Raw genomic sequence first — 14,208 nt, forward strand, 5'->3', positions numbered from 1 at the left:
AATGACACATCATCTAATCGGGCTCTCCTTTTGTTTAATACATTTTTTGTATCATTTTAGGTTTCTGATTTTGTTTGAATGTTGGGTTTACAAAAATTATTCACATCTCTTTGCTAAAAGAACACTTGTCTTCAGTTATTCAAATTTAGAATATGAAGTTAAATCTTCACAAATTTCTACTTATTATCTGGGTTAGAAAACTGACTAATTTTAGGAAACTTTAATCTAAGACTACAGCTAAGACTTTTTACAAACACTAAAATTTAACTAGTAAACTACTTTAAATTTTCTAATGAGAATATAGACAAAAATTTACCATTTTGATAAAAATGCAATGATTACATAACATCACTATGATTGCAGTTATTAATTCCTTGTGATAGTCTCATTATCACCCTTCTAATCAATCCTATAATCCATTAAAAATGAAGATATTAAACTAAAGGATAAAATTTCCCTAAGTCATTTTTATTTTGGCAGAACATCTTTCTTGCTTATGATGGAAACTTTCAAGCATATACAAGAGTAGACAACATAGGAAAATGAACAGCCATGAATACAATATCCCTTTCAACAATGACCAAGTATTAGACAATCTTGTTTCACTCCCCATCAACCCCACCCCCGGCCCCCTCCCAGGTTGTTCTGAAGTAAATTTAAAACATCATATCATTTCATCCATAAATATTTCAGTATATAGCTCTAAAAAATGACTATTTTTAAAAACAGAAGTCAATAGATTATCACACTTAAAAAACATATCTAGTTAATTCATTAAAAATGCAGTCAGTTTTGGCAAAATATTTCTTATTATATTATTCCAAAATAATCACTAAGTAATATTCCTCTCTAAAATACAATGTGGTTTAAAACAAAATTGATATCAAAACTTTGGGCCAGCTTGCCTTAGCTGGAATCAATTCTAGTATTTTGCAACAGCATCATTATTTCTGTTTCAAGTCCCACTACCAGGACCTTAGTAATATACTGAAAACTGACAGTACTCCCAGAGAAATGAGACAAAACTACTTAGCATAATATAGGTTTATAATAACAAAATACTGTATTGATACTGATAAATGTAAAAGTGAAGTTAAAAAAAAAAGTGACAGGATAATTCTTGCTGAAGTACTAAATAATCCCAACAGCAATCACTGCCACATACAACTTCATAAATCAATGAATCCCAGTTTTTTCTTCTTTTGACCCCTCTATTAGCTTTGGTAAATCGAAGGACACCAAGAAAACTTTATTTTTCTTTTGTGTGTGTGTGTGTGTTCCACAAAGCTACAACAGGATGAAGGAATGGAAAAAAAAAAAAACAAAAAAAAACCCAAGATGCAGTTTCAATTTCTTTTTTTAAAGCCACCCTTGTAAAGTGCAGTGCTCACTATTTTTTCTCAACTACTGTAGTCATAATGATAAAGGGAATCATACTCCCCCATGGGAGGAGGGAAGAATGAACCAAAGGAAAGTAAGCCATATCTGTACAATTTCTTTGAAATTTCATTTTCTATTTCAAATCCGTACAAAATTTAGATTTACTTCATGATAATTGCTTTAATTTTTTAAAATCACAATTCTTTTTAAGTGTCTTTTAAATTGATGCTACAAGAAGATGTGCCTATTAACTGGGTAGCTCTGAGTGAGTACTCCCTAGTATACCCATTTGAGAAATGTGGATATATAAGATTGTAGACTTGACTTTGGAGTAGAGCAGACCTGAGCGCCAAACCCAGCCTTGTTATGACTACCTGTCATTAGATAATTACTTAACCTCTTTACACGTTTTTTTCATCTTTAAAGTGGGAATAATAACAATAGCTATCATAGATTAGATGGTATATGCTAATTAGGCTTCAGCGTGTTTCTGAAAGACAGAACATTAACATCTCTCCCTTCCCCAAACTTTCTGGATTCTAAAGTATTTTCTCCCCAGGTGTTTTAGATTGTTACTCTCCCCTCCACTGCCACAAAATCATTATTTCCCCTTCTAAAAGCTGTAACTTCATCTTTTTTCCAATCATCATCTCCTACTCACACTCAGGCCTTTTATTTGGAAATATCAGATATGAGGGTCAAGGAAATTTTATACAATCTACAGAAACCTATTTATGGTCCCAACTGACCCACAAGGGCCACCACAGAGGGATTCGGCAAGCAGTGTACTCAACCAAGTAGCCATTACCCTTATGATCTAGGACCATATCAATCTAGAAAGAAAATCCAGGTGGCTGAACCAGAATTAAGTTTGACTCCCCTAGGCCACCTGTTGGAGAGCTGCCACATAAAAGGTGTACCAACAGGTTAGTCTTGGGTTGCTGCTACTAGGAGAGAAAAAAAAGCATCATGCCCAGAAATGATCAGAATGGAATCCTGAATTGTCAAAATAAAGTTATATAACTTCCTACCCCTTCTGTCCTGATCATTACCCAGTAAGTGACCAAGACGATATGATCCCTTTTCTGGGGATAGCTGCATTCAGTGACCAAACTGACTTACCAAGGAGGAAGCTGTTCAACATTCAACATTCATCCACATACCAGATGTCTGTGGATAGTAAGGAACATGGAAGGTCCCTCAAATATCTTGACTGTCAGCTTACTGTTGAATGGCTTTTGCAATAAAAAGTGCATCATCATCAGACTACAAATGGTCTAGAAAACCTGAAAACATAACAGAGATTAGTTTCAAGGGCCACAATGGTGTGTCTAGTCACCTAACTAGACTAGAACAGTAACACCATAACCAGAAAAAATGTCAACAACAGTGAGGCACTACTGATACCTCTAAGAGGGAGGTCAGAGGCCCAACAAGGTCAATTTGCTAAAAGCAGGCAGGGACCAAATCCCATGCAAGATGGCTTCTCTCATTATGTAACAAACAGGTCAACTTTTGGCAGGAGTCACAAGTCTGGTATGCAGTAGTACCATCTGCATCAGAAAAATAAAATCCTTTGCACAGTGTATGACAGTTGACATGCTGTCATATCTGATACAATGACAGAGGCAAGAATAATGGCTCCAGGCAATGCAGGCTCAATCAGAGGCTTGATTCCAGTAGGGTTCATGAAAGAACAGACCCTTACTGTGGGCATCTACAAGAGTGATCCAGGCATTCTGACCAGCAATTATAATTTGTTTCCATAGTTCATAGCTTCAAAGAGAGCTGTCTTTAATCTGCCAGTCTATAGTTCCTAAGTGGCAGGCCAAATAGCTGGGCCATTGGCAACAGACCAAGGGTCAGCAGAAATACAAGTTTCATGAAAGAGAGCAATGGCCAGAGCTATAAGAACAGCCTTGTCTTCTGTCCACTGAACAGAGCAACCATATCCATTATCAGACAGCATAGGCGGTACAGAGGCTGAACATGCCCAGATGAGCAGAAACAATCAGTTTCAGCCTGGCTGAATCACTGACACACCAGGCCCAGGTTTAGGTAAATCTCTATGAACTGAGGACTGCACAGAGTCAGTGGCTTTGCTTGAAACAATGATATAGGAAATAAAGCTTCCTTTAAAGGAGAGATTGAGCTATAAGACATTATCGACCCCCATCTTCTCATCTCAGACAAAGCAGTGAAAGTTTTAACAACTTTGCTTTCTTCCAACAGAGGTTGCAAATTTGCCTCCTTTCACAGGTAAGTGTAGGTGCAGATGTACAAATGTCTGTAAGTGTTGTCAAACAGAGGCAGAAACTTCTGCCTAGCCAGGACAAATCTTAGCACTTACTAGTTGTTACAAACAGATAGATTGTTGGGGGAGGGGGGAAACCTACCAGAGAGAATATTTGAGAGTCAGCAACAACCAGAGGAATGTTCAGGCAACTGTATTTCAAACTACTTCTTGGTCCTCAGTCTGTAACCACCTCCCTAATTCCTCCTCATTAACAGGCAACAAAGTAGAGAGAACCACTTAACAATTTGGTCAACATGTTTGCTACCAATTCCCATGGGCTTCCCCTAAATTCTGCTAACCAGCCCATGGGACCCTCACCCTTCCTTTCAAAAAGTCATGTGTCTGTCAACATTCTATCTTCTTACCAAAACTATTAAGAGCAATGAAGGATCTGAGAATTACCATACTTGCAAGCTAACAAGTTAACCTGCCCAGTTTCATGGGTGCTGGCCAAAGACCTAGCCTCCTAGATTGGAGAAAATGAACTTTATGACTCATGCCAATATCTGTAGTCAGAATATCAGCATTTTCTTACGCGTTCCCCAGTCCTGTTTCCCACAGGGAGACACAAAGTAGGCCAACTGACACCTGCACATGCAGTGGACTGCATTAGAGGAGAGGAACCCAGAGCCTAGAGAACCCAAATCTTTTAAAAGGGATACTATGGGATGCTCTGTCTGTGGAGTAGCCAACTCTCTGTCCCACTGCTTCACTAATAAACTCATTTTCACTTTAAACTCTAAATAAATAAATAAATAAATAAATAAATGGATACTACACATGTCTGCCCTTTGCTCCAAAGGGAGACACTATCTTCCAAGGCTTCTCACTACACAGACATCCTTGAACAGAGAAACAAAAGCAGTCAGTGCTTCTGCTCACAAGACATACAGAAACCAGGGAAAACTGTATCATTGGATACCAACACAAGGTCACAGCTCTTAGATGTTAAGAATCTAGCACAGTAGATGGCACATACAAAGCAATCAAAAGCTAGATGCTAGCCCCTGGCTATGGACAAGGACACCTGATTGGTGGATTTGCTCTTATCTCAGTCAGGAGCAAAGCAGATGCACAGCCCTTAGTTCATCCTAACTTGATGCCTGCGTTGGTGGCCAGTGCTGTTTATGCCTGGGATACATTAAATAAATAAATGTTAATGTTATTATTCCTCCCCCATGGCTGAACTTTTTTTTTTAAGTCACTTCTACTTGTATCCTTTGGCATGTAATTAAAGTGAAGCAGAGACATGATTGAGCTTTTTTATAAATTTAATCTTTATTTTTCTTTTCCATTATCACTTAGTTCCCTTATGTTCCCCTCCCCCCAGCAATCACCACACTGTTGTCCATGTCCTTAATGACAGATTCATAAATGGAGAACAGGATGACAGATGGGGGGATGGCTTAGAGGCGGAGAGACTGATCAAAAGGAAAAGGACTCATGGGCATGGACAACAGCATGGTGATTGCTAGGGGTAGGGAGTAAACAAGGAAAATGGGGACAGACTCACAAATGAGCATTTTAATTTTAGTTTCCATGGGAGAGAAAGAGGGTGGAGAGCCTCAAGGGCACAGTGGCAAAGCTTTCCTGTCAGTAACACGTCTGTTACAGGTCAATCATTAAAGAGTCCAAGGAACCAGGGTAAATTGCAGAGAGGGAAAACAACAAAACAAAATAAGTGACTGAAACCTAACTCTAAAGCCATTATGGTATACATAACCTGCAAACTTTTCTGCTTTTCTTTCTCACAACTTGACATCTCATCCTTTCTATCTTAATTATTCCTCTATAAACATAAATATAAAAAGGCAGATGCAATTATTGTTAATTTTGCCAGACATCTTCTATAAATGCATCACTTTGAAGTTATAACCCTCAATTCCATAAAACAATCCAATTTTTATTCTCTCAATGACAGATTTTAATATTCAAAATTGTATGTCAGCAAAGGATAGATGCCTAAAAATACATTAAAATGTTCAATTCTACTCTATTTATTTGTACCATACCATAATAGTCTTTCAAAAAAATGCACTGAGTACCTCGTACTCAATAGTGTAGGAAGAGATGGTTAAGGCTCAGGCAGTTGTTCACTCAAAAACCTGACAGTAGGGGAAAGAAATATGTAAGGTGATTATTGACAATCTGACATAAGCCTCAAATGAAGAGAAATTGCATGAAATATATAAGAAGAAATGATTAGCCCTACCTACTGGACGCAGATGCTGTAAGCAAAAGGTAGGAGATGGATTTGAAAGTTAAATAGGTTTCCAAAGGGACATGAAAAAAAGGGGAGGGGAGGTTCAAAGACATGGAGTCATGAAACAGCATATTCTGTTGTGAGCATACTTGCTCATATACTGAAATATTTAATTTTCCTAAGTCATAAAAATGGAATATGTAAGATCACAAAATCAAAGAATCATAGAAATCAACGTAACTTCAAAAGGCATCTAGATCAGTTGTTCTCAAGTATAGTCCTTGGATCAGAAGCATCAGCATGACCTGAGTCCTGGAAGAAATGCAAACTTTCAGCCTCCTCCCAAGATTTACTGAAACAGAAACTCTCAGGTGGGGGTCCAACAACCAGTAGTTTAACAAGTCCAAGTTCTTCTTATGCAAGCTAAAGTTTGGGAACCACTGATTTAGATCTAGCTTTTCCAGAACTACTGATGTTTGAGGGTGGATAATTCTTCAGTTTGGGAGGATGTCTTATGCATTACAGAATGTTTAGCAGCATCCCTGGCCACTATCCACTACATGCCAGTAGCAACCCTCAGGTGTAACAGCCAAAATGTCTATAGATAGTGCCTAACAGCACCTGGGGAACAGAAATCACCCACAGTTGAAAACCACTGATTTCAATCAGGGATTAGCAAACTTCCCTGTACGCAACAGGGAAGATACTTTAATCTTTGTAGGCCATGCAATCAACTACTAAACCCTAATATGCATGACTGTCTTCCAACAAGACTTTACTAACAAAAACAGGTGATAGTTTGGCCCTCAGGATGTAGTTTGCTGAACCCTAATCTAGATCAATTACCTAAATTAAAAATGAATGCCTTCAACCCCACTGCTGCCAAGTGATTGTCCAGACTCTATGTGAATACCTGATCTAGTCCAGTCTTCTGTTTTTTGATAGATATAGCTCCAGACAGACCTCAATTTTATAGAATGAATAACTGAAACCTGGGAAGGATAAATAACTTTCTCTGAGAATCACAGCCAAAAAAAACAAAAAGCAAAAAGCTAGGAAAAAAACTACAGCTCTAGTCTGCCTAAGTGCAATGTTCTAACAACTACCTCCTATGGAAGTGTTACCATCAATGTTTACAGTATTACATATAACCATGTAATTCTTTGTGAGGCATGCAAATGTTCTAATACTTTGCAGTTACTGAAACCTACAAAGAAAAGTACTGGTTTCATCAGAGGTGTGGGTGGGAGATAACTTTATCTTAAAGGCTCAGACAGTAAGTATTTTAGGTTTGTGGGCCATAAAGTTTCTGTCTCAACTATTCACTTCTGTCATTGCACCAAGAAACCAGTCAAAACCAACAGGTAAATGAATGGGTGTGGCTGTGTCCCAATAAAACTTTATGTACAAAAACAGGCAGCCAGTTTATAGGTGATAAATTTCCTGATCCCTGTTCTGCTGAGTCCATAGAATCAGTTGGGCATACAGCAAGCATCAACCCAACCATGCTCAAGAAATCTGAAGACTCTAACAACCTTTCAGCTTAGAAACATGGCACTAGACTAGAATAAACGGCAGACTAAGAAGGACCAAAGTGCCAGCCCCTTCCTTGCTTCCTCTATCTGTCCATCAGTCTTGTCTGTCCCTCCTTCCTTTCTTTTCCTTCCTCCCTTCCTCATAGTATATCTACTATATGATAAGCACTGTTAATTTTATATGTAAGTTTTATCATTTAGAGAAATTTCTGCCTGTTGGGTCTTGTTTTCCTCTAAAACTCCAAGCTATCTGACAAATTAAACTAGAAAATGAACACTCTTATATATATCTGGATAAAATCTTTGTTTAAAATCAACCCATCACCCTGGACAAGTCACTTCCTTTTTCTGGGCCTCAATTTCCACAAAAGGATAAATGAAAAACTGGAAATAAATGATCTCTGAAGTACTCTGAAGTACCTGAAAGTTGTCAAAAATGAAAATAAAAGCTATAATGTATTGAACACTTTCTATGTCAGACACTGCTTAATTACTTTACATGGATTAAATAATTTTTCATTTGGGGAAACTGAGGCAAACAGGCATGAAGTGATTGTCAAAGATCACCAGATGAGTGAGTGGCACAGCTGTGATTTAAATCCAAGTGAACTGATCTCAAAGTCCATGTTCTTAACCACTAACTAAATTTTATTCTACATGACAAGACCTTATTTTCCCAATGACCAACAATCCAAAACTAAAACAACATAATTTGTTCCTCTAATAAATAAAGAGGATAGTGAATAAAGGAAAGAAAGGATGGTAACAAGACTACTTTGGGCCATTGTACTAAAGCTCCTGCACAAGGTAACCTCCCTATAAACATATATTATGTTTCAAGAATACTTAGTTTGGTCCCTAAACTGCAATATCTCAAATCCTATCCTTTTGGATCGATACTATTTCTACTTGCATAGTCTGGCACCCTCTTTTGCAAAAGGTTTCTCTTTGTGTCAAACTAAAAAAGAAAGGGATTTACAGCTTCATTTAGAAGGAAAAATGTTATGAAGGGGCAGAAACTACTTACAAGTGAGTTACCAGTAGTGTCATGGAAGACTGTTTCAAAGACGGGTTAGACACATGAAAACTTAGAAGTCCCATAGTGATAATCCAATACATGAAAATGTATAAAGTAATTTAGTCAGCAAAGGTATTACTAGCTGGAAAGGCCAGAAGGAGAAAACAAAAGGACAACTGTGTTGACCAGGAAACATAACTCAAAGTAACAAAAATCAATGCCAAATTAGAAAAGAAATAAGGGGATTCTTAATCTTTGACCCCTGGAACTAGGTTCAAAAAGAATACTTTTTAGCAAGGCAGATGAGGTTTTGTTCCTGAAAAAGTCTGAAAGAAAAATACCACTAATGTGGGTTGTTCTTTTTTTTCTTCACTGAAGTAGTGTTATGATCTATGTCTTTATAGAATCAGTAATAAATATATATTTTAAATGAGACCAACATTTAGACTAATCTAAATGGCTACACCACTCTTTTTTGCTCCAATAGAAAAATTATGTTTTAAAAATGTTATCTAAGAGGAAAAAGAAATTAGCATGACAGCTGTGGCCTGATAGCTCAGCTAGTTAAAGCACTGTCCCAGTATGCCAATGTTGCAGGTTTGATCCCCAGTCAGGGCACATGCAAGAATCAACCAATGAATGCATAAATAAGTGGAACAACAAATTGATCTCTCTTTCTCTCTCTCTCTCTCTCTCTCTTAATCTTTATAAAAAGAAATTAACATGGCATTAACTGAAAGGGGGAACTCATTTTTAGTTCATCTGGACCCAAAGTTAAGAAATAACTAATAATTTGATAACTTCAATTCTGTTTGGATAACTATTTTTGCATCTGTAAACAAACCAAAAACAGTTTCAAAAGTTAGTTTGATCAAATGATTTTTGCTCTACACCTAACCTTAAAAAAAAAAGTTAAAGAATTCTCAATTACAAAAAGAGTAAGATTTGGAACTTTCACCTGAATGCCTCTCTTTGTTACAACAAGACATTAAGAAAGAAAAAATATCTCATGATTCATCAATGCCTGCCTGTTTTCTAAACCCAGGAAATTCCTTTACACCTCCTCCTAACTCTGACCAGCCAAAACTGTAGGTGTACTAGGCTATTCATTCCTTTACCAGCAACATATTATACTAACATTATTTACATTTAAAGTTGATTTTTATTAGACTATTCCAAATTCTAAACTCACTTGCTCAGAGTTGAATTTACAAATAATTGATTAAATAGGATGCTGTCATTCCATCCATTCAAAATTTTGGTGGTACAGACACAACGGAAAACAGTATGGCACTTCTTCAAAAATAATCAAAAGTGAAAATACCATATGATCTAGAATTCTACTTCTGGGTATATACCCAAAAGAACTAAAAGCAAGGACTTGAACACATATTTGTACACCATGTTCATAGCTGCATTAATGATTCACAATAGCCAAAATATGGAAAAAAGTGTCCATTAGCAGATAAATGGATAAAAAAATGTGGTGTATATATATACAATGTAATATTATTCAGCCTTAAAAAGGACATTCTGACACATGCTACAATATGAACACTGGAGACATTATAAAGTGAAATAGGCCAGTCACAAAAGGACAAATACTATATGATTCCACTTACATGAGTTACCTAGAGTATTTACATTCATAGAGACAGAAAATAGAACAATGGTTGCCAGGGGCTGGAAAGAGGAAAGAATGAGAAATTACTATTTAATAAGTTACAGTCCTGCAAGATAGAGTTCTGGAGATAGATGGTGGTAACAGTTGCCAAAAATGAATAAACTTAACATCACTAAACAGGACACTTACAAATGGTTAAGATGGCAAACTTAATGTTATGTGTATTTCACCACAATTTAAATTTTGTTTTAATTGGGAGCTGTTTTTATTTGGTGGAAAAAAATCTTTTAGAGGACAATTTGGAACATATTTGCTTTGTGATGAGTTCACTCACCTACAAAGTCCCAGACTTATCCCATTAAGCCTCAGCTGTAATCTTCCATCCACTTATAAGAAACCAGGTTTTATTTATTTATATGTGTGTATATATAAATATCTGTATGTATATAATTATATTCAAGACTTGGAATCTGCATACATGAATGACACTAGTTTCTTCCATAACTGAGCAAATCAGTTTCCTCATCAAAACTTGAACAAAGTAAAATTATGTTCTATTTACCTCACATGATTGTTATCCACTCCTCCACTAATTTCAACATAAATTCCTTCTCTATTGAGTTGAAATAGTTGAAGGCAATACAAAAACCCTTCTCAAAAGTTTTTCCATATTTAGACACTGAATTTATAAGAACCTATTATCCAGCAATAATCAAAATCTAAAACTTTATTTTTAAAATCTAATCATATTTAAAATCAAGTCCCTATCTACAAAGGAAAAACTGAGCTCTCAAAACTATTTTTTTATTTTCATGATCATACGAAGTAAATAGAATATAATTTTACTATGTTCACTTTTGAGTGGGGAAATTGATTTACCCAGTTACAGAAGAAATCAGTATCATCCAAGTATCCACATTCCAAGTCTTCAGCTGCACTTTAACATAAATTACCTGGTTCTACCGTAGGTGGTGTGGCTCAGTGGACTGAGTGCTGGCCTGTGAACCAAAAGGTCACAAGTTCAACCCCCCAGTCAGGACACATGCCTGGGTCGCAGGCCAGGTCCCCAGTTGGGGGCTTGTGAAAGGCAACTGATCTATCATACATCGATGTTTCCCTCCCTCCTTTACTCCCTCCCTTGCCCTCTCTCTAAAAATAAATAAATAAATAAATACATTATCTGGTTCTAATAACTGGATAAATGCTAATTTTAAAAGTTAATCCTATAAAAAATCTAGTATGATATTAAAAAATAGAAAGAACAGTTCATTTTAAAACGAAGTCCACAAGAGCAAACTGATCTGGAATCATCATTTGTAAGAATACAAGGTTCCTACACAAAAAAAGGCTAATGTGCATAAGATGTGTATAGTTTTCTAAGTAACTTTTTATTTTATCATAATGTTTTCTTACCTATTTAATAATATGAAATTAGCTCCACCATTTAGCAAACAATTGTTCATTGCCAATGCTTTTTTCCATTTTGTAAATAATTGATTCACAAACTGCCATTGGTTTGAAGAGAAAAACTTCATGTATTAATGTAATCAAATGGTTGTCAGAAAAATCTTACTTTGCCTCTAACTACAAGAATCCTAAACTTCCTGTCCTTGGCCAATATAAGGTTCACAATGCACATCATGCTGATAATTATCACAAGAAGAGAGCAAACAAACAAACAAAAAGACCAAGAAATAAAAGAAAAAAATGTAAGCAAAAGAAAAAAGAAGAGAGCCACTACAAGTAATTAGAGGAAGAAAAGTTTGGGAAATAAAAACAAAGTTATAATTACCTTAAAGCTTTTAATAAGGTAAACTACACTTTGTCACTTTCTAAAGTCTTTCATATCAGAACATAAAAATTTTATAATAGGATAAAACTGCTCTTTGAAATAGAGAGTCCTTTTTCAAACAAGTGAATTTCACATTAGATAAACAACTGCATTGGCGTGGGGGAAAGAATGATGAAAAGATTTAGGCAGGAAAAAATATCTCAGGCCAATCCTAATCCTACAGAACACCAAAATCTTGTGGTCAACTTTTAATTTCTGAACACTTCTTTTTATGTGAATTTGGAAGTTACAATATAATCAAATGCAGAAATGTGCATATTCCTAATAACAAATACCACTGGGTAATCAAAAAACCAAACTCTGGAAAGGGCCATCAGAATATTAACTTGAAAAAAAATAAACTTAAAAAAAGTCAAAGACTCAATGAGGGAGAAAAGCCCAACAAAATCTCAGTTAGGTAAAATACTGCCTAAAATGCCGGTGTTAGACTATGTGCACCAGTGACAGTCTTAAAGAAAGAGGGGAAAGTCTGCCTGTATATAACAACTGCTTCCAACTCAATGCCAAAAATGAATGGTTAAAAAGATCTAACTACAATATTTTCACCAAACTCAAAAAGCCAAAGGTGGTGTTCACAGGGTATTGGTTCTAACTCCAAGTCTTTCATAATGCATACAGCTCTACTTTCAAAAGGCCTCCCTATGATATGCCAGTGTCACTAGCCTTTAAATTATTCGCGGAAAAAGGACACCAACCAAGCAATTCAAATGTACAGGAAAGGAGAATCTGTAAATATGAATTAATAATTTATTAAGTTTGTAAATTCACTGCAAAGATACTGTGGTATATATAATTTATCTGCCTCCTGCTAATCTTCCTACCCTCCAAAGATTCCAATAAAGCATCAGAGCCTCAAATGTTTATTTCTTCTTGAAACCGACCAGGATGCCCCGCTACCCTCACCACCTCCTCCTCACCATTCTTTTTAACTCTCTCCTAAACACAACACACCCACATCATACGCTCCACACCCATACAACACACTCTCATGGAACAACCCAAACTCCTGACCCAAAACACCACATACTTAAAAGCCCCACACTTAATACACCCCAATTCTACACATGCTGCATATAATACAGGAAACACTACACAGTCCACATACATAACCCAATTACCATAACACCCCTTCACCCTACAAATCCCATTCAAGCCGTACAGAACACATTTTGCACATATACAACATACATAGCCTATGAATTACACGTTCCCCATGGCTCAGCACACACACACACCCAAACCACATACCGTATAAAACCCCAAACCACTGCAGTGCTCAAATAAACGCTGGGAAGAGGCCACCCTTCTGGCACCAGGAACCTACGAGGTTTGATGTGGGAGGGGGACAGGGCCAGATACTTCACCTGAAAATCCGCCAGGATCATCTCCCGGTCCATGTTGGACGCCATGGCGGCCACCGAGTTCCGCGGCTCCGGGAGCGAAGCGCGCACCTGGGAGGGAGACGGCGCCTCCTGCGGCCGTCTCCGCCGCCGCCGCCACCGCCGGGCGCCAAGGGGCGGGCGGGCGAGCCGGCGGGCGGGCCGGCGGGCCGGCGGGCGGGGCAGCGCGGGAGGTTAGGGGCTCATGCACTCGGTAACCTTCAGGAGCCTGGGCCGCTCGCCTGCGCCCCGCGGAGCCCGCGCCGCAGACGCCCCGACAGCGAGGTTGGTTTGGATGCGGGACCGGTCTTACTATAGCCGGCCAGGATGAGGTCAGGCTGCGACAGCACGCATTCAGCTCCCTTCAGCCGTGGCGAGACTAGCGGGGGCGGGGAAACCGAGCGAACCAGCAGGCTGGTGAACGGCGCAGCCGCCTCCGCCCCTGGTTGGCCTGCACCACGGCTGTCGCACATTTTGCCTGTCATCGAGGTCGCAAAGCGACGCTTTGCGGCTGCCACGTGACTGCCCTTCTGTCAAGTGCTGGGCTTGCCACTACCAGGCGGGGATAGGCGCGCCGCTGGTGGGGACGCTAAACTACAACTGCGGGAGTCCCGCAACAGGTTATTCCGGTTTGAAATTAAGCAAAGGCTTCGCGGTACCTCTTCCCCCTTGCTGGGGCGGAGATCAGATTCTGTGCTTTACGTGGTTACAGTCACGCATATACACATCAAGCCTCAAACCAACTCAGCGCACTCTGACAATCCGTCTAACAAACAGCATTTCATAAATGTGCATTTTCTCTAACAAAGCTTCACCGAAATACAACTTCATATAGTCTTTTACATTCAACGTCAGTGTCAAAATCAGTTCACGCACTGTCACACTTAATCCTAATCCCCCCAGAAGCCTGCACCCTCAGAG

General features: G+C 38.2%; 1 protein-coding gene across 1 annotated transcript in view; it reads right to left on the reverse strand.

Moving 5' to 3' along the window:
- FAF1 (Fas associated factor 1) overlaps positions 1 to 13,729 on the reverse strand; it is a 394,387-nt gene extending 380,658 nt beyond the window's left edge. Inside the window, exon 1 of the mRNA XM_054572862.1 lies at positions 13,273 to 13,729. Coding sequence (XP_054428837.1) covers positions 13,273 to 13,317 — 45 coding nt within the window. The 5' untranslated portion in view covers positions 13,318 to 13,729. The remainder of the gene's footprint in view (positions 1 to 13,272) is intronic.
- Between the last annotated feature and the right edge of the window lie 479 nt (positions 13,730 to 14,208).

Source organism: Pteronotus mesoamericanus, unplaced genomic scaffold (assembly GCF_021234165.1).
Source record: "Pteronotus mesoamericanus isolate MK-2021 breed Mesoamerican mustached bat unplaced genomic scaffold, CSHL_Meso_final contig_105, whole genome shotgun sequence".
Lineage (NCBI taxonomy): Eukaryota > Metazoa > Chordata > Mammalia > Chiroptera > Mormoopidae > Pteronotus > Pteronotus mesoamericanus.